The 21,069-nt window shown below is 51.9% G+C and overlaps 1 protein-coding gene across 1 annotated transcript in view; it reads left to right on the top strand.

Annotated features, from left to right (window-relative positions):
- Positions 1 to 21,069, top strand: part of map3k7cl (map3k7 C-terminal like) — a 42,970-nt gene that overhangs the window by 8,381 nt on the left and 13,520 nt on the right. Inside the window, exons 3-4 of the mRNA XM_014129849.2 lie at positions 1,815 to 1,873; positions 17,271 to 17,386. Of these exons, the coding sequence (XP_013985324.1) occupies positions 1,815 to 1,873; positions 17,271 to 17,386 (175 nt within the window). The remainder of the gene's footprint in view (positions 1 to 1,814; positions 1,874 to 17,270; positions 17,387 to 21,069) is intronic.

The following is a 21,069-nucleotide window of genomic DNA, read 5'->3' as shown; positions in this document are numbered from 1 at the left end:
CTCTCTCTCTCTCTCTCTCTCTTGTCTCTGTCTCCTCTCTCTCTCTGTCTCCTCTCTCTCTCTGTCTCCTCTCTCTCTCCTCTCTCTCTCTGTCGCTCTCTCTCTCTGTCTCCTCTCTCTCTCTCTCTCTCTCTCTCTCTCTCTCTCTCTCTGTGTCTCTGTCTCCTCTCTCTCTCTGTCTCCTCTCTCTCTCTGTCTCCTCTCTCTCTCTCCTCTCTCTCTCTGTCTCTCTCTCTCTCTGTCTCCTCTCTCTCTCTCTCTCTCTCTCTCTCTCTCTCTCTGTGTCTCTGTCTCCTCTCTCTCTCTCTCTCCTCTCTCTCTGTCTCTCTCTCTCTCTGTCTCCTCTCTCTGTCTCCTCTCTCTCTCTCTCTCTCTCTCTCTCTCTCTGTGTCTCTGTCTCCTCTCTCTCTCTCTCCTCTCTCTCTCTGTCTCTCTCTCTCTCTCTCTCTCTCTGTCTCCTCTCTCTCTCTCCTCTCTCTCTCTCTCTCTCTCTCTCTCTCTCTCTCTCTCTCTCTCTCTCTCTCTCTCTCTCTCTCTGTCTCCTCTCTCTGTCTCCTCTCTCTCTCTGTCTCTCTCTCTCTCTCTCTCTCTCTCTCTCTCTCTCTCTCTCTCTGTCTCTCTCTCTCCCTCTCTGTCTCTCTCTCTCCCTCTCTGTCTCCTCTCTCTCTCTCTCTCCTCTCTCTCTCTCTCTCTCTCTCTCTCTCTCTCTCGCCCACGGACACCACTGTTTTTAGAACCTTCCATCACCCAGGATTCTCTGCATGTGTTCAAGACCTCCAGGGGGACATAAGTTGGAGATGCAACATCCTGTATGTCCGTCTTCCTTGCATGTCTGTCCATCCGTCCGTCTATCAGACAGTTCATGTCGTTAGGCTGTAGTCAGCCAGACAGTGTGTTATGTTGTCGTTAGGCTGTAGTCAGCCATACAGTGTGTTATGTTGTCGTTAGGCTGTAGTCAGCCATACAGTGTGTTATGTTGTCGTTAGGCTGTAGTCAGCCATACAGTGTGTTATGTTGTCGTTAGGCTGTAGTCAGTCAGACAGTGTGTTATGTTGTCGTTAGGCTGTAGTCAGCCATACAGTGTGTTATGTTGTCGTTAGGCTGTAGTCAGTCAGACAGTGTGTTATGTTGTCATTAGGCTGTAGTCAGTCACACATTCCAGAGATGATGAGGAAGAAAGAATGAGGAAGCATCCTGAAGACACTGTCATTAGTTAGCTGACAAGGAAAACACTGTCTTTTAGCCTCGGTCAGTCTCCCAGTCAGCCAGTTTGCAAGTCTGTTGGGTATCAAAGGGGAGGTTTAGCAGGGCTGTTATGTTCTGTAGTGGTCCCTTAGGGTGCAGCTCACCTTACACACCAGGTGTAGTGGTCCCTAAGGGTGCAGCTCACCTTACACACCAGGTGTAGTGGTCCCTAAGGGTGCAGCTCACCTTACACACCAGGTGTATACATTACACCCTATTCCCACGTTCCAAACGACTCCCTATTCTCACGTTCCAAACGACTCCCTATTCCCACGTTCCAAACGACTCCCTATTCCCACGTTCCAAACGACTCCCTATTCCCACGTTCCAAACGGCTCCCTATTCCCACGTTCCAAACGGCTCCCTATTCCCACGTTCCAAACGGCTCCCTATTCCCACGTTCCAAACGACTCCCTATTCCCACGTTACAAATGTCCCACCTAGACTCTGTTCTGGTAGTTCACTATATAGGGATTAGGGTGCCAGTTGGAATTATACCTAGACTCTGTTGTGATTTATCTTAACACTTATTAACCAGTTGATGCTCTTTGTCTCCTTTCTTCAATCAGAGTTAAAAGATGTGGAGGAGTCGGCGCCGTCTTTCCCTGATCTGGAACACAGACTGCAGGTAACAGGAGGAGAGGGGGAGAGGAGCAGGAGAGGAGAGGAGGAGGAGAGGGGGAGAGGAGGAGCAGGAGAGGAGAGGAGAGGAGAGGAGGAGGGGAGGGGGAGAGGAGTAGGAGAGGAGAGGAGGAGGAGGAGGAGAGGGGGAGAGGAGGAGCAGGAGAGGAGCAGGAGAGGAGAGGAGGAGGAGAGGGGGAGGAGAGGGGGAGAGGAGCAGGAGAGGAGAGGAGGAGGAGAGGGGGAGAGGAGGAGGAGAGGAGAGGAGGAGGAGAGGGGGAGGAGAGGGGGAGAGGAGCGGAGGAGGAGAGGGGGAGAGGAGCAGGAGAGAAGAGGAGGAGGAGAAAGGAGAGGATCAGTGAAAGGAGAAGAGGGGAAGCAGTGAGGAGAGGGGAGAGAGGAGAAGCGAGGAGCAGTGAGAGAAGAGGAGAGAGAGAAGAGGAGGAGGAGAAAGGAGAGGATCAGAGAGAGGAGAAGAGGGGGAGCAGTGAGAGGAAAGGGATGGAGAGAGGATCAGTGAAAGGAGAAGAGGGGGAGCAGTGAGGAGAGGGGAGAGAGGAGAAGCGAGGAGCAGTGAGAGAAGAGGAGAGAGAGAAGAGGAGGAGGAGAAAGGGGAGGATCAGAGAGAGGAGAAGGGGAGCAGTGAGGAGAGGGGAGAGAGGAGAGGAGAGGAGAGGAGAGGAGAGGAGAGGAGAGGAGAGGAGAGGAGAGGAGAGGAGAGGAGAGGAGAGGAGAGGAGAGGAGAGGAGAGGAGAGGAGAGGAGAGGAGCAGTGAGAGAAGAGGAGGAGAGGAGGAGCAGTGAGAGAAGAGGAGAGAGAGAAGAGGAGGAGAGGAGGAGCAGTGAGAGAAGAGGAGGAGAGGAGGAGCAGTGAGATAGTCCTCATATCTATTGATAGTAGGGGCTGAGAATAGCTGCTGCTGTTGCACTGAAGGATGCAATGTCCACAGCATTAGACTGAGTAGAACAGATGTTATCACTATTATATGTTCTGTGGTGAGTACCGAAAGGAGTATCCAATCTCAATTCATCCACAAAGTGCTTGGGTGCAGGGTTTTGATCCAGCTAAGTAGTAAACACTATGATTATAGTTGATTAACCGAATCAGGTGGGCCCGTATCCACAAAACCTCTCAGAGTAGAAGGGTTGATCTAGGACCAATTTCGCTTTTTTTTTTAGATCATAATGAATTAGATTCATATGGACAGATCCCAGATAGATCATAATGAATACGGTTTGTGGATAAGGGTCGGGGTCCGGGTTTTAATTTAAATTCCAGTCAATTCAGAAAGTAAATCAAATTCCAAATGTTCCTCTTTGAAAAGCAGGTAAGAGAAATTGGAATTTCAGTATACTTCCTGAATTGAAATGGTATTGTCCCACAACCTCTTGTGGATATGGGCCCAGCCCTGTGTCGATACTGTAATGCGATACTGCATTAATCCACTAGAGGGCAGCAGATAGTAGGGATCTTAGGAAGGGGGTAGGGGGGACGATCGTCGGGGAAGATAAGGTGTTGGTCGTGTTTGAGTCACTGGAGGTTAGTGGCACTTTGGGGAGCACGGGCTCGTGGTAATGGCTAGAGCGGAATTCGTGGAATGGTATCAAATACAAAACAAACAAACACATGTGTTTGATGCCGTTCCGTTTGCTCCGTTCCAACCATTATTATGAGCCGTCCTCAACTCAGCAGCCTCCACTTGTTTGAGCTGTAAGCCGAATGTAGCTGACTGTAGACTTGAGTAAAGTTGGGGGAGGTAAATAAGTACCTACAGGAAGTCGGCCAAGTTCTGCTGTTTCTAGGAAACGCGACAATACCAGACATGGCATTCGACCTTTGTTACTGCCGATGAAGTAGATGCTATCGGAAATTCCACTTATCCTACTCGAAGCTGAACATGATCAACACGGTCCAAGGAATAAATATCCCGAGCATTCACAAGACTTGTTTTTGTATTTTGACTGAGGTTTTTTTTTATTCTAAAAAAATATAACCAAGTAGTGATTGGATAGGCTACTAGAATGAAAACCATATAGGGTGTTTCTGCAGCATATGGGGAATTCTCTGACTCAACCTCTGGTTCATTCCACTGATAGAGAGAGAGGGAGAGGAGGACTAGTGGTTCTGGGTGGGGGGGGGGGGGGCAGTGCCCCTGTGACAACAATTTTGGACCCCCTTGTGCCCCCCTAAATGTGGAGTATGAAATCATTTTTACATAACAGATTTTTGCTATGGTTCTTTTTTTACATCCGTTATTAGACAGTGGCAACGATGATGATTATGAACATGGTCTTTTACCTGCTAATGCAGTGAAGAAAACGATATGACAACAATAACGTCTAATGTAACTGGCCCCTCTAACAGTACAACTGGCCCCAGCTTGGCCCCGCCAGTTGAAATGGTCTAGAACCGCCACTGCTGTGTGTGTGTGTGTGTGTGTGTGTGTGTGTCACTAGCACAATTGGCCCAGCGTCGTCCGGGTTTGGCCGGTGTAGGCCGTCATTGTAAAATAATATTTTTTTCTTAACTGACTTGCCTAGTTAAATAAAAAATAAAAAAAAGTTTTTGTCAGTAAGCATGTGAAGAACAGAATATGATTCAATCCCATGAAGGACAAAACCCTCACTGTTTAGAAAAGGATTAGACTATACACCTACACCAGTTCACATTAGTTACTGGGTAAAGAATATGAACAGGATTAGACTATACACACCTACACCAGTTCACATTAGTTACTGGGTAAAGAATATGAACAGGATTAGACTATACACACCTACACCAGTTCACATTAGTTACTGGGTAAAGAATATGAACAGGATTAGACTATACACCTACACCAGTTCACATTAGTTACTGGGTAAAGAATATGAACAGGATTAGACTATATACACCAGTTCACATTAGTTACTGGGTAAACAATATGAACAGGATTAGGCTATATACACCAGTTCACATTAGTTACTGGGTAAAGAATATGCCAAGCAGTCAAATGCTGGTGTCTGGGGTAATTTCTCATGAAGGGTTGGTTCCCAAGGACACAGATTAAACCTCTTGTTATGGCTTGGTAATTGTGGAGGAGGAATGAGGCGCAGGAACCAGCGAACACAGGGTAGTGGTGTTTTTAATATACACTCACCAAAAAAAACCAAATGTTCCCACACACAGGGGAGAAAATACATGCGGCGTACAACAACGTCGACATGAACACAAGCCGTCACACAAGAAACAATCATTAATCCCGCACGAACAGGAGCGGGCCAGCTAAACTAAATAGCCCCTCTAATGGCTAATTGACCACAGGTGTCACAAAAAAAAAAAGGGAAAAGCAAAAGGGAATCGGTGGCAGCTAATAGGCCGGTGACGACGACCGCCGAGCGCCACCCGAGCAGGAGGGGGCGCCACCGTCGGTGGGAATCGTGACAGTACCCCCCCTCCTGACGCGCGGCTCCCGCAGCGCGCCGACACCGGCCTCGAGGTCGACCCGGAGGGCGAGGGGCAGGGCGATCCGGACGGAGGTGGTGGAACTCCCTCAACATAGATGGGTCCAGGACGTCCGCCGCCGGCACCCAGCACCTCTCCTCCGGGCCGTACCCCTCCCAGTCCACGAGGTACTGTAGGCCCCTCGCCCGGCGTCGCGAGTCCAGAATGGCCCTTACGCTGTACGCCGGGGACCCCCGATGTCCAGAGGGGGCGGAGGGACCTCCGGCACCTCATCTTCGTGAAGGGGACCAGCTACCACCGGCCTGAGGAGAGACACATGAAACGAGGGGTTAATACGGTAATAGGAAGGGAGTTGCAACCGATAACACACCTCGTTTATCCTCCTCAGGACTTTGAAGGGCCCCACACACTGCGGCCCCAGCTTCCGGCAGGGCACGCGGAGGGGCAGGTTCCGGGTCGAGAGCCAGACCCTGTCTCCCGGTGCGAACACGGGCGCCTCACTGCGGTGGCGGTCAGCACTCCTCTTCTGCCGCGCACTGGCCTCCTTTAGTGAGTCCTGGACGGCTCTCCAGGTCTCCTTGGAGTGCTGGACCCAGTCCTCCACCGCAGGAGCCTCGGTCTGACTCCGGTGCCATGGTGCCAGGACCGGCTGGTAACCTAACACACACTGAAAGGGTGATATGTTAGTAGAGGAGTGGCGAAGTGAGTTCTGGGCTAACTCAGCCCAGGGAATATACCTCGCCCACTCCCCTGGCCGGTCCTGGCAATACGACCTCAGGAACCTGCCCACCTCCTGGTTCACCCTCTCCGCCTGCCCATTGCTCTCGGGGTGATAACCGGAGGTCAAACTGACCGAGACCCCAGCCGCTCCATAAACGCTCTCCAGACCCTGGATGTGAACTGGGAACCTCGATCAGAGACAATGTCCTCCGGCACCCCGTAGTGCCCGAAGACGTGGGTAAATAGGGCCTCCGCAGTCTGCAGGGCCGTAGGGAGACCGGGCAATGGGAGGAGACGGCAGGACTTAGAGAACCGATCCACAACCACCAGAATCGCCGTGTTCCCCTGAGAGGGGGGAAGATCTGTCAGGAAGTCAATGGACAGGTGCGACCATGGTCGTTGTGGAACGGGGAGGGGCTGTAACTTCCCTCTTGGTAGATGCCTAGGAGCCTTACTCTGGGCACACACCGAACAGGAAGAGACATAGGCCCTCACGTCCTTAGCTAAGGTGGGCCACCAGTACTTCCCCCTTAGACTCCCCACTGTCCTCGCCTCACCAGGATGACCCGCAGCGTGTGCGCCCACCGAATCAAACGATCACGAACACCGAGCGGCACATACATGCGCCCCACGGGCACCTGCGCAGGCGCAGGTTCCAACACCAATGCCCGCTCGATGTCCGCGTCCACCTCCCATACCACAGGTGCCACCAGCCTAGATGCTGGAATGATGGGAGTTGGATCGATGGGCCAGTCCTCCGTGTCATAGAGACGGGACAGCGCGTCGGCCTTAGTATTTAGGGAACCCGGTCTATAGGAGATGGTAAACCTAAACCGGGCGAAGAACATGGCCCACCTCGCCTGACGTGGATTCAGTCTCCTCGCTGCCCGGATGTACTCCAGGTTTCGGTGGTCGGTCCAGATGAGAAAGGGGTGTTTAGCCCCCTCAAGCCAGTGCCGCCACACCCTCAAAGCTTTAACCACTGCTAGCAACTCCCTGTCCCCCACATCGTAGTTACGCTCCGCCGAACTGAGCTTCTTCGAAAAGAAAGCGCAGGGGCGGAGTTTCAATGGCGCACCCGAGCGCTGTGATAGCACGGCACCCACCCCAGCCTCGGATGCGTCCACCTCCACTACGAACGCTAAAGACGGGTCCGGGTGCGCCAACACGGGTGCGTCGGTGAACAGCGTCTTCAATTTCTTGAAGGCTCCGTCCGCCTCCGTCGACCATCGCAAACGCACCGGCCCCCCTTCAGCAGTGAGGTAATGGGAGCCGCTACCTGGCCAAAACCCCGGATAAACCTCCGGTAGTAATTGGCAAAGCCTAAAAACCGCTGCACCTCCTTCACCGTGGTTGGAGTCGGCCAATTACGCACGGCCTTAACGCGGTCACACTCCATCACCACCCCCGTGGTGGAAATGCGATAACCCAGAAAGGAGACGGCTCGTTTGGAAAACTCACACTTCTCAGCCTTAACGTATAGGTCATGCTTCAGCAGTCTACCAAGCACCTTGCGCACCAGGGACACATGCGCGGAGCGGGTGGCGGAATATATCAGAATGTCATCGATATATACAATCACGCCCTGCCCGTGCAGGTCCCTGAGAATCTCGTCAACAAAGGATTGAAAGACGGCTGGAGCATTTTTCAACCCATACGGCATGACGAGGTACTCATAATGGCCCGATGTGGTACTAAAGGCGGTTTTCCACTCGTCTCCCTTCTTGATACGCACCAGGTTATACGAGCTCCTGAGATCCAGTTTTGTGAAGAACTGCGCTCCGTGAAATGATTCCACCGCCGTAGCGATGAGAGGTAGTGGGTAACTAAACCCCACCGTAATAGCGTTTAGACCTCGGTCATCAATGCACGGACGCAGACCTCCCTCCTTTTTCTTCACAAAAAAGAAACTCGAGGAAGCGGGTGAGATGGAGGGCCGAATGTACCCCTGTCCCAGGGATTCCGTGACATATGTCTCCATAGCCGCCGTCTCCTCCTGTGACAAGGGGTACACGTGACTCCTGGGAAGCGCAGCGTTAACCTGGAGATCTATCGCACAATCCCCCTGTCGATGAGGTGGTAATTTAGTCGCCCTCTTTTTACAAAAAGCGATCGCCAAATCGGCGTATTCGGGGGAATGCGCACGGTGGACACCTGGTCTGGACTCTCCACCGACGTGGCACCTATGGAAACTCCTAGGCACCTACCTGAACACTCCTCTGACCACCCCTGGAGAACCCCCTGTTTCCACGAAATACGGGGATTGTGACCAGCCAGCCAGGGGACCCCCAGCACCACCGGAAACGCAGGCGAGTCAATAAGGAAAAACGAATGCGTTCCTTATGATTCCCCAGCGTTACCATGTCCAGTGGCACCGTAGACTCCCTGACTAGCCCTGACCCTAATGGTCGGCTATCTAGGGAGTGCACGGGGAAAGGAGAATCTATCGGCACCCGCGGAATGCCCAGCTTAATGGCAAGTCCACGGTCCATAAAATTCCCAGCTGCGCCTGAATCGACTAGCGCCCTATGCTGGGAAGAGGGAAAAAAATTTGTAAACAAAACAGGTAAAAACACATGACCAACAGGGGGTTCTGGGTGAATCTGGTGCTGACTCACCTGAGGTAACCGAGAAGTGTTCTGCCTACCATCTCGACTCCCAGACTGGCTCCTCCGGCACCGGTCGGCCGTGTGTCCTCTCCGACCACAGCTGGTGCAGGAGGAGCCACCTCCTCCGGTGCCCCTTGGCACGGCCCCCCCTACCTCCATAGGGGTAGGGGCGGGGGTGCATGGGGGTGGAACGGGCAGGACCCTCTCCGAACGCCCGCGGGCAGCCAGCAAGTTGTCCAGTCGTATGGACATATCTATCAGTTCGTCCAGGGACAGAGCTGTGTCCCGACAGGCCAGCTCCCTGCGGACGTCCGCCCGGAGACTGCAGCGGTAGTGGTCTATGAGGGCCCTGTCGTTCCACCCCGCCCCAGCAGCCAAGGTCCTGAAGTCCAGCGCGAAGTCCTGGGCACTCCTCGTCTCCTGCCTGAGGTAGAACAGCCGTTCACCCGCCGCTCTTCCTTCCGGAGGGTGGTCGAACACGGCCCGAAAGCGGCGGGTGAACTCCGGGTAGTGGTCCCTCGCCGAGTCTGGACCGTTCCAGACCGCATTAGCCCACTCCAGAGCTCTGCCCGTCAGGCAGGAAACGAGAGCACTCACGCTCTCCTCCCCGTGGGAGCAGGTCTAACGGTGGCCAGGTACAGCTCAAGCTGGAGCAAAAACCCCTGGCACCCAGCCGCCGCCCCATCGTACTCCCTCGGGAGCGCCAGACGAGCGCGCCAGAGCCAGACGTCATGGGAGGCGAAGATGGCTGTATCGGGGCAGGTGGAGGTGGAGAGAGGATACCACTTCTCTCCCATCTGTCCATCCTCTCCATCATCTGGTCCATTGCCGATCCGATGCAATGGAGGACTGTCGTGTGGTGGAGTACGCGTTCCTCCATCGAGGGCAGAGGAGTGGCCGCTGCTCCCGCTGATTCCATGCCTTCTATCGTGGTGCGGGATTCTGTTATGGCTTGGTAATTGTGGAGGAGGAATGAGGCGCAGGAACCAGCGAACACAGGGTAGTGGTGTTTTTAATATACACTCACCAAAAAAAAACAAATGTTCCCACACACAGGGGGAGAAAATACATGCGGCGTACAACAACGTCGACATGAACACAAGCCGTCACACAAGAAACAATCATTAATCCCGCACGAACAGGAGCGGGCCAGCTAAACTAAATAGCCCCTCTAATGGCTAATTGACCACAGGTGTCACAAAATAAAAAAAGGGAAAAGCAAAAGGGAATCGGTGGCAGCTAATAGGCCGGTGACGACGACCGCCGAGCGCCACCGAGCAGGAGGGGGCGCCACCGTCGGTGGGAATCGTGACACCTCTATATTACCAGTGTGTAGAAATCTCCTACAATAACCCATGTGTAGCCTATAATGTGGATGCAGTTTTAGTCACACTTAAAAGACAAATCAACACATTTTAATTTGTTTGGTGACAACAATATTACAGACAAGACAAATAGTAGACTATATAAACATGGGAAACAACAGTAACATCTAGATAAACACATTTAGCTATGTTGTCGTAAATATGAATATTTAATTGAATTTATGTTAGAAATTTGAATCACATGAGGGCCTATGTAATTAGATTGTAAGGATGGAAGGATAAATAAGTATTTAAGCTCTAAATAGTCATCCATTCAAAACAGTAAACACGCACTGATAATAACCAATGATAGGTGGATGTTAACCAATGATAGGTGGATAATAACCAATGATAGGTGGATGTTAACCAATGATAGGTGGATGTTAACCAATGATAGGTGGATAATAACCAATGATAGGTGGATGTTAACCAATGATAGGTGGATGTTAACCAATGATAGGTGGATGTTAACCAATGATAGGTGGATAATAACCAATGATAGGTGGATAATAACTAATGATAGGTGGATGTTAACCAATGATAGGTGGATAATAACCAATGATAGGTGGATAATAACCAATGATAGGTCGATCAAATCAAATCAAATCAAATTTATTTTTATATAGCCCTTCGTACATCAGCTGATATTCTCAAAGTGCTGTACAGAAACACAGCCTAAAACCCCAAACAGCAAGCAAAGCATGTGAAAGAAGGACGGTGGCTAGGAAAAACTCCCTAGGAAAAACTCCCTAGAAAGGCCAAAAACCTAGGAAGAAACCTAGAGAGGAACCAGGCTATGAGGGGTGGCCAGTCCTCTTCTGGCTGTGCAGGGTGGATATTATAACAGAACATGGTCAAGATGTTAAAATGTTAAAATGTTCATAAATGACCAGCATGGTCAAATAATAATAATCATAGTAGTTGTCGAGGGTGCAGTTGTCGATAGGTGGATAATAACCAATGATAGGTGGATAATAACCAATGATAGGTGGATAATAACCAATGATAGGTGGATGTTAACCAATGATAGGTGGATAATAACCAATGATAGGTGGATAATAACCAATGATAGGTGGATAATAACCAATGATAGGTGGCGACATCAACCATTTAGGAGCATGTAGTGCCTTTGGCTTCCAAAAAAACAAACAGAAGAAGGTAGTCTCCCACAATGCTTTGGTTCCGACGTCAAGTTGCAGTTGGTGAGGAGTAACTGTAGAAATTTTAGAGTTGACTTCAGTCGAAAGTTCATAACCTTTGATCACATGGTTATTGTAAAGGTCATGCAGTCGACATATATAGACTCAAGCAGACGATTTTTATACCCACAATGCAACACTTATTGAAAGGCAGTGAGTGAGCGTGCTCCAGGGAATGAAGTTTAGAGCGTTGCTCCAGGGAATGAAGTTTAGAGCGTTACTCCAGGGAATTAAGTTTAGAGCGTTGCTCCAGGGAATGAAGTTTAGAGCGTTACTCCAGGGAATGAAGTTTAGAGCGTTGCTCCAGGGAATGAAGTTTAGAGCGTTGCTCCAGGGAATGAAGTTTAGAGCGTTGCTCTAGGGAATGAAGTTTAGAGCGTTGCTCCAGGGAATGAAGTTTAGAGCGTTACTCCAGGGAATGAAGTTTAGAGCGTTGCTCCAGGGAATGAAGTTTAGAGCGTTGCTCTAGGGAATGAAGTTTAGAGCGTTGCTCTAGGGAATGAAGTTTAGAGCGTTGCTCTAGGGAATGAAGTTTAGAGCGTGCTCCAGGGAATGAAGTTTAGAGCGTTGCTCCAGGGAATGAAGTTTAGAGCGTTGCTCTAGGGAATGAAGTTTAGAGCGTTGCTCCAGGGAATGAAGTTTAGAGCGTTGCTCCAGGGAATGAAGTTTAGAGCGTTGCTCCAGGAATGAAGTTTAGAGCGTTGCTCTAGGGAATGAAGTTTAGAGCGTTGCTCTAGGGAATGAAGTTTAGAGCGTTGCTCCAGGGAATGAAGTTTAGAGCGTTGCTCCAGGGAATGAAGTTTAGAGCGTTGCTCTAGGGAATGAAGTTTAGAGCGTTGCTCTAGGGAATGAAGTTTAGAGCGTGCTCTAGGGAATGAAGTTTAGAGCGTTGCTCCAGGGAATGAAGTTTAGAGCGTTGCTCCAGGGAATGAAGTTTAGAGCGTTGCTCTAGGGAATGAAGTTTAGAGCGTTGCTCCAGGGAATGAAGTTTAGAGCGTTGCTCCAGGGAATGAAGTTTAGAGCGTTGCTCCAGGGAATGAAGTTTAGAGCGTTGCTCTAGGGAATGAAGTTTAGAGCGTGCTCTAGGGATGGGAGGGAACGTGTGATGAGGAAAGAGCTTATCAGATGACACAGAGAAGAGGTCAGGCTACGTCAGACCAGTCTGACTAAGAACAATGTCTTTCTGTCTATGCTTTATTTCTGTCACCTTTATTTATGCCGGTGTATACGTCCTATTCCATCACTGGAAGACTGGATGGGCTGTTGGGGGTACTGGAGGACTGGAGATGGGCTGTTGGGGGTACTGGAGGACTGGAGATGGGCTGTTGGGGGGTACTGGAGGACTGGAGATGGGCTGTTGGGGGGTACTGGAGGACTGGATGGGCTGTTGGGGGTACTGGAGGACTGGAGATGGGCTGTTGGGGGTACTGGAGGACTGGAGATGGGCTGTTGGGGGTACTGGAGGACTGGAGATGGGCTGTTGGGGGGTACTGGAGGACTGGAGATGGGCTGTTGGGGGTACTGGAGGACTGGAGATGGGCTGTTGGGGGGACTGGAGGACTGGAGGACTGGAGTTGGACTGTTGGGGGGACTGGAGGAGGGCTGTTGGGGGTACTGGAGGACTGGAGATGGGCTGTTGGGGGGACTGGAGGAGGGCTGTTGGGGGTACTGGAGGACTGGAGATGGGCTGTTGGGGGGACTGGAGGACTGGGGGACTGGAGTTGGACTGTTGGGGGGACTGGAGGAGGGCTGTTGGGGGTACTGGAGGACTGGAGATGGGCTGTTGGGGGGACTGGAGACCTGGAGGACTGGAGTTGGACTGTTGGGGGACTGGAGGAGGGCTGTTGGGGGTACTGGAGGACTGGAGATGGGCTGTTGGGGGGACTGGAGGAGGGCTATTGGGGGGTACTGGAGGACTGGATGGGCTGTTGGAGGGCTGTTGGGGGGTACTGGAGTTGAGCTGTTGGGGGTACTGGATGGGCTGTTGGGGGTACTGGAGATGGGCTGTTGGGGGTACTGGAGTTGGGCTGTTGGGGGTACTGGAGATGGGCTGTTGGGGGTACTGGAGGACTGGATGGGCTGTTGGGGGGACTGGAGGAGGGCTGTTGGGGGGTACTGGAGTTGAGCTGTTGGGGGGTACTGGAGGACTGGATGGGCTGTTGGGGGTACTGGAGATGGGCTGTTGGGGGGACTGGAGGACAGGATGGGCTGTTGGGGGTACTGGAGGACAGGAGTTGGGCTGTTGGGGGGACTGGAGATGGGCTGTTGGGGGGACTGGAGGACAGGATGGGCTGTTGGGGGTACTGGAGGACAGGAGTTGGGCTGTTGGGGGGACTGGAGATGGGCTGTTGGGTGGTACTGGAGTTGGGCTGTTGGGGGTACTGGAGGACAGGAGTTGGGCTGTTGGGGGGTACTGGAGGACTGGAGTTGGGCTGTTGGGGGGACTGGAGTTGGAAAACTGCTGTAGCCGGTGCCTCCCTGTATAAACTGCTGTAGCCGGTGCCTCCCTGTATAAACTGCTGTAGCCGGTGCCTCCCTGTATAAACTGCCGTAGCCGGTGCCTCCATGTATAAACTGCCGTAGCCGGTGCCTCCCTGTATAAACTGCCGTAGCCGGTGCCTCCCTGTATAAACTGCTGTAGTCGGTGCCTCCCTGTATAAACTGCTGTAGCCGGTGCCTCCCTGTATAAACTGCTGTAGCCGGTGCCTCCCTGTATAAACTGCTGTAGTCGGTGCCTCCCTGTATAAACTGCTGTAGCCGGTGCCTCCCTGTATAAACTGCTGTAGCCGGTGCCTCCATGTATAAACTGCTGTAGCCGGTGCCTCCCTGTATAAACTGCTGTAGCCGGTGCCTCCATGTATAAACTGCTGTAGTCGGTGCCTCCCTGTATAAACTGCTGTAGCCGGTGCCTCCCTGTATAAACTGCTGTAGCCGGTGCCTCCCTGTATAAACTGCTGTAGTCGGTGCCTCCCTGTATAAACTGCTGTAGCCGGTGCCTCCCTGTATAAACTGCTGTAGTCGGTGCCTCCCTGTATAAACTGCTGTAGCCGGTGCCTCCCTGTATAAACTGCTGTAGCCGGTGCCTCCCTGTATAAACTGCTGTAGCCGGTGCCTCCCTGTATAAACTGCGGTAGCCGGTGCCTCCCTGTATAAACTGCAGTAGCCGGTGCCTCCCTGTATAAACTGCTGTAGTCGGTGCCTCCCTGTATAAACTGCTGTAGCCGGTGCCTCCCTGTATAAACTGCTGTAGCCGGTGCCTCCCTGTATAAACTGCTGTAGCCGGTGCCTCCCTGTATAAACTGCTGTAGCCGGTGCCTCCCTGTATAAACTGCTGTAGCCGGTGCCTCCTTGTATAAACTGCTGTAGTCGGTGCCTCCCTGTATAAACTGATGAGAGAGTCAGTCTGGGTCTCTGTATTGTGTGGTAGGTGTGTTATCTGTTCCCTTCCAGATGGTGTGAGGGTTAGGATGGGTTAGGATGGGTTAGGATGGGTTAGGATGGGTTAGGATGGGTTAGGAGGTATTAGGGTTAGGAGGGATTAGGGCGAGGAGGGGCTAGGGTTAGGAGTGGTTAGGGTTAGGAGGGGTTAGGGCTAGGAGGGGCTAGGAGTTAGGGATAGGAGGAGTTAGGAGGGGTTTGGGTTAGGAGGGGCTAGGAGGGGTTAGGAGGGGTTGGGGGGGTTAGGGCTAGGAGGGGCTAGGAGGGGTTAGGAGGGGTTAGGGGGGGTTAGGGCTAGGAGGGGCTAGGAGGGGTTAGGAGGGGCTAGGAGGGGCTAGGAGGGGTTAGGGCTAGGAGGGGCTAGGAGGGGCTAGGAGGGGTTAGGGCTAGGAGGGGCTAGGAGGGGCTAGGAGGGGTTAGGCTAGGAGGGGCTAGGAGGGGTTTAGGAGGGGCTAGGAGGGGCTAGGAGGGGCTAGGGCTAGGAGGGGCTAGGAAGGGGCTAGGAGGGGTTAGGGCTAGGAGGGGCTAGGGAGGGGCTAGGAGGGGCTAGGAGGGGTTAGGAGGGGCTATGAGGGGTTAGGAGGGGCTAGGAGGGGTTAGGAGGGGTTAGGGCTAGGAGGGGTTAGGGCTAGGAGGGGCTAGGAGGGGTTAGGGCTAGGAGGGGTTAGGGCTAGGAGGGGCTAGGGCTAGGAGGGGCTAGGAGGGGTTAGGGCTTGGAGGGGCTAGGAGGGGTTAGGAGGGGCTAGGGCTAGGAGGGGCTAGGAAGGGGCTAGGAGGGGTTAGGGCTAGGAGGGGCTAGGAGGGGTTAGGAGGAGTTAGGAGGGGCTAGGAGGGGTTAGGAGTGGTTAGGGCTAGGAGGGGTTAGGAGGGGCTAGGAGGGGTTAGGGCTAGGAGGGGCTAGGAGGGGTTACGAGGGGTAGGGCTAGGAGGGGCTAGGAGGGGTTAGGGCTAGGAGGGGCTAGGAGGGGCTAGGAGGGGCTAGGAGGGGCTAGGAGGGGCTAGGGCTAGGAGGGGTTAGGAGGGGTTAGGATGGGTTAGGAGGTATTAGGGTTAGGAGGGGTTAGGGCTAGGAGGGGCTAGGAGTTAGGGATAGGAGGAGTTAGGAGGGGTTTGGGTTAGGAGGGGCTAGGGGGGGGTTAGGGCTAGGAGGGGCTAGGAGGGGTTAGGAGGGGTTAGGGGGGTTAGGGCTAGGAGGGGCTAGGAGGGGTTAGGAGGGGCTAGGAGGGGCTAGGAGGGGTTAGGAGGGGTTAGGAGGGGCTAGGAGGGGTTAGGGCTAGGAGGGGGCTAGGAGGGGCTAGGAGGGGCTAGGAGGGGCTAGGAGGGGCTAGGAGGGGTTAGGAGGGGCTAGGAGGGGTTAGGAGGGGTTAGGGCTAGGAGGGGCTAGGAGGGGTTAGGGCTAGGAGGGGTTAGGAGGGGTTAGGGCTAGGAGGGGTTAGGGTTAGGAGAGGTTAGGGCTAGGAGGGGCTAGGAGGGGTTAGGAGGGGTTAGGAGGGGTTAGGAGGAGTTAGGAGGGGTTAGGGCTAGGAGGGGTTAGGGCTAGGAGGGGCTAGGAGGGGTTAGGGCTAGGAGGGGCTAGGAGGGGTTAGGGCTAGGAGGGGCTAGGAGGGGTTAGGGCTAGGAGGGGTTAGAGGGGCTAGGAGGGGTTAGGGCTTGGAGGGGCTAGGAGGGGTTAGGGCTAGGAGGGGCTAGGAGGGGTTAGGGCTAGGAGGGGCTAGGAGGGGCTAGGAGGGGTTAGGAGGAGTTAGGAGGGGTTAGGAGGGGTTAGGAGGGGTTAGGAGGGGCTAGGAGGGGCTAGGAGGGGTTAGGGCTAGGAGGGGCTAGGAGGGGTTAGGAGGAGTTAGGAGGGGTTAGGGCTAGGAGGGGCTAGGAGGGGCTAGGAGGGGTTAGGAGGGGTTAGGGCTAGGAGGGGCTAGGAGGGGCTAGGAGGGGTTAGGAGGGGTTATTGCTAGGAGGGGCTAGGAGGGGTTAGGAGGGGTTAGGAGGGGTTAGGGGGAGTTAGGACGGGGTTAGGGCTAGGAGGGGTTAGGGCTAGGAGGGGCTAGGAGGGGTTAGGGCTAGGAGGGGTTAGGAGGGGTTAGGAGGGGTTAGGAGGGGTTAGGGCTAGGAGGGGCTAGGAGGGGTTAGGGCTAGGAGGGGTTAGGGCTAGGAGGGGTTAGGGCTAGGAGGGGCTAGGAGGGGTTAGGGCTAGGAGGGGTTGGGGTTAGGAGGGGTTAGGAGGGGTTAGGGGCTAGGAGGGGTTAGGGCTAGGAGGGGCTAGGAGGGGTTAGGGCTAGGAGGGGTTAGGGCTAGGAGGGGCTAGGAGGGGCTAGGAGGGGTTAGGGCTAGGAGGGGCTAGGAGGGGTTAGGGCTAGGAGGGGTTAGGAGGGGTTAGGGCTAGGAGGGGCTAGGAGGGGTTAGGGCTAGGAGCGGTTAGGAGGGGTTAGGGCTAGGAGTGGTTAGGAGTGGTTAGGAGGGGTTAGGGCTAGGAGGGGTTAGGAGGGATTAGGAGGGGTTAGAATGGGCTAGGGTTAAGGTGGGTTATGATGGGTTAGGGTTAAGGTGGGTTATGATGGGTTAGGGTTAAGGTGGGTTAAAATGGGTTAGGGTTAGGGTGGGTTAGGATGTGTTACATGATCTTATCTGTTCCCTTCTAGCCGGTGTCTCCCTGCTCCTCTCTGAGAGAGTCAGTCCAGGTTTACAGGGACCACTGTAGGATGGCCAAGGAGTTCCACCAGGTCAAACAGGAGATCTCGCTGCTAGAGGACCGCAAGTAAATCACTGTCAATACAACTTTACTGATCACGTAAATCACACATCCATTTCTGGAGACCCCACCCCATCCCAAACCTAATGACCCCAGCCCATCCCAAACCTAATGACCCCAGCCCATCCCAAACCTAATGACCCCAGCCCATCCCAAACCTAATGACCCCAGCCCATCCCAACCCTAATGACCCCATCCCATCCCAAACCTAATGACCCCAGCCCATCCCAAACCTAATGACCCCATCCCATATCTAATGACCCCAGCCCATCTCAAACCTAATGACCCCAGCCCAAACCTAATGACCCCAGCCCATCCCATATCTAATGACTCCACTCCATCCCTAATCTAATGACACCACTTTAAAATCTGTAAAATGTAGGTATTTAGACTGACAAATACGCTTCAATTCACATTGTCATCTTTCCCATCGAAATGAATAGAACCAATTAATACATTTACACAACAACATTATTTTTTAAATTTCTCAGAAAAAGGGTTATACATTGTCCCATACAATAATCTGTAGTCTTATCCTCTCTATTCTTTCCCTAAATGTGGCGACCCCACTGTAAATCCCTGGTTACCCCAACTTTTAATACCACTGCTTTTACAGGGATAGTTGAATATGTGTGGCTTATGGTTTAGTGGGCTACAGTAGCTGTATTACTGGTGCTGTAATCCAGGACATTGAGGTATATATATTACTGGTGCTGTAATCCAGGACATTGAGGTACATATATTAATGGTGCTGTAATCCAGGCATTGAGGTATATATATTACCGGTGCTGTAATCCAGGACATTGAGGTATATATATTACCGGTGCTGTAATCCAGGACATTGAGGTATATATTACTGGTGCTGTAATCCAGGACATTGAGGTATATATTACTGGTGCTGTAATCCAGGACATTGAGGTATATATATTACTGGTGCTGTAATCCAGGACATTGAGGTACATATATTAATGGTGCTGTAATCCAGGCATTGAGGTATATATATTACCGGTGCTGTAATCCAGGACATTGAGGTATATATATTACTGGTGCTGTAATCCAGGACATTGAGGTATATATTACTGGTGCTGTAATCCAGGACATTGAGGTATATATTACTGGTGCTGTAATCCAGGACATTGAGGTATATATTACTGGTACTGTAATCCAGGACATTGAGGTATATATTACTGGTGCTGTAATCCAGGACATTGAGGTATATATTACTGGTGCTGTAATCCAGGACATTGAGGTATATATTACTGGTGCTGTAATCCAGGACATTGAGGTATATATTACTGGTACTGTAATCCAGGACATTGAGGTATATATTACTGGTGCTGTAATCCAGGACATTGAGCTTGGCCCTAGAGCAGGTGTCCGGCCCACGAGGGGGTCCCATCAAGCCAGTGGGTGGTTTGCGTAAAAAAACTCTATATACTTTCAAAATGACTCAAACAAAACTGTGTAGAATTGATAATGTACCTTCCTTCATACCCTTTCTTGACTGTGTCCAGCTCGCTAATAAATCACTGAAATCAAAGTTAGATAGTCAGGGAGTATCCTAAATTCTCAAAATGATGGATAGAGGACTGTCTTTTTCAATTTTGATGGTAAGGAAATGGACCCAATTTTCAGTCCGGCCCCTGGGGGCAAAATTAGTTTGACACCCCTGAATTACCGTTTTACATATGTACCACTTCGCGGCCTGCCAGTAGCGCAGACCGGGAGGCCATGCCAGGTGTGCGCTCATGATCTGAGGAGGGTGGAGGGAGGTGGGGATGTAATAATGTAATATTTAATAATTAAATTCCAAAAATGAATTCTGATTGGGCACCTAGCCATGCAATGTCATAAGATACCGCCTTGTTTGGATCAACCTTATTGGATCTCACCCAGTGAGGGGTCAAATTGACCGTTATTTTCTCTCAAAGAGAGTTTTTTTTTTTTCTCTTCACTTTTCCAGAAAGCTACAGCTAATAATAGACTAGCTACTAGCTTCGTTAAGTTTTGGTAGCGACAAGGTGAATAATTATAGGTGGCTAATCAACATGGATATCCGGAAATGGCTGGGCACTGCCAAGATCAACAACAACAAAAAACAAGAGGATCACCTTGTTGAGTCCGATGCCGAGCTCACCGAGCCTGACCACCCGAGGTTGAGGAGCCTAGCAGCGAATGTAATACCCGCCCATCCCTCACGTCGGCTGCTTACCAACAAGATCAAGAAGAGTCAGGGCCTAGCATCAACAGCACGAGGGTAACATCACAACAAACACCTGCACCTCCGTTACCCCAAGGCACTAGCACCTGACGACCTGTTGGATCTAACCAGAACTGAACCAGTGGAAACAGAGTTGATTGATTCTTGAAAAGTGAAATCGCAATCACAGCCCAAAAAAAATCTTTAAAATGGACACCATTCAGTGTTCTTCAAAGATATGGCAGGCCTTTGTCAGCAATGACGACTGTGCCGACTGGCATAACATTTGGGACATCTACAGTCTCCAAAAAAATTCCTTCTCCACTCTGAAGAACGTGTTCAGCATGTGACATTAATGAAAAAGACAACAAGTTTGTCCAGCTGGCATTTTAGAGGGACATGACAAGTACATTTAGCCAGGAAAGAGAATGGAATCAGAAACTTCTCATGGGAAGTTTCAACACAGCATGGAAGAGGTTGTAACAAAATGGTAAAGTACAACATTATGGCCCTGGACACAACTCCAGATTTATTAATGTGTTGGTTTCCCCCCATGTAAGCCTACTGGTTGTTTGGCTGATTTCTGAATGCATTGTCTACTTTTTTATTAGGTAACAACACATCCGCCCCGCTGATCCTCAACACGGGGGCCCCCCAGGGGTGCGTGCTCAGTCCCCTGCTGTACTCCCTGTTCACTCATGACTGCACAGCCAGGCACGACTCCAACACCATCATTAAGTTTGCCGATGACAAGACAGTGGTAGGCCTGATCACTGACAATGACAAGACAGCCTATAGGGAGGAGGTCAGAGACCTGGCCTTGTGGTGCCAGGACAACAACCTCTCCCTCAACGTGAGGACATGATTGTGGACTACAGGATAAGGATGACCGAACACACTCCCATTCTCATCGATGGGCTGTAGTGGAGCAGGTTGAGAGCTTCAAGTTCCTTGGTGTCCTCATCACCAACAAACTAACATGGTCCAAGCACACCAAGACAGTCGTGAAGAGGGCATGACAAAACCCCCTTAGGAGACTGAAAAGATTCGGCATGGGTCCTCAGATCCTCAAAAGCTTCTACAGCTGCACCATCGAGAGCATCCTGACGGGTTGCATCACTGCCTGGTATGGCAACTGCTTGGCCTCCGACCGCAAGGCACTACAGAGGGTAATGCGTACGGCCCAGTACATCAATGGTGCCAAACTTCCTGCCATCCAGGAAGTTTGAGGATGGCCCTAAAAGTTGTCAAAGACTCCAGCCACCCAAGTCATAGACTGTTCTCTCTGCTACCGCACGGCAAGTGGTACCGGAGCGCCAAGTCTAGGTCCAAGAGGCTTCTAAACAGCCTCTACCCCCAAGCCATAAGACTCTTGAACAGCTAATCAAATGGCTACCAAGACTATTTGCTTTGTCCCCCCCCGGAACACTGCTGCTACTTTCTGTTATTATCTATGTGTGGTGGTGTCTTAGTAGGGGATTGTCTATGG

The sequence above is a fragment of the Salmo salar genome, chromosome ssa11, assembly GCF_905237065.1.
Source record: "Salmo salar chromosome ssa11, Ssal_v3.1, whole genome shotgun sequence".
Taxonomy (NCBI): Eukaryota; Metazoa; Chordata; class Actinopteri; order Salmoniformes; family Salmonidae; genus Salmo; species Salmo salar.
The sequence above is the reverse complement of the archived record's forward strand: the minus strand, read 5'-3'. Positions and strand labels throughout refer to the sequence as shown.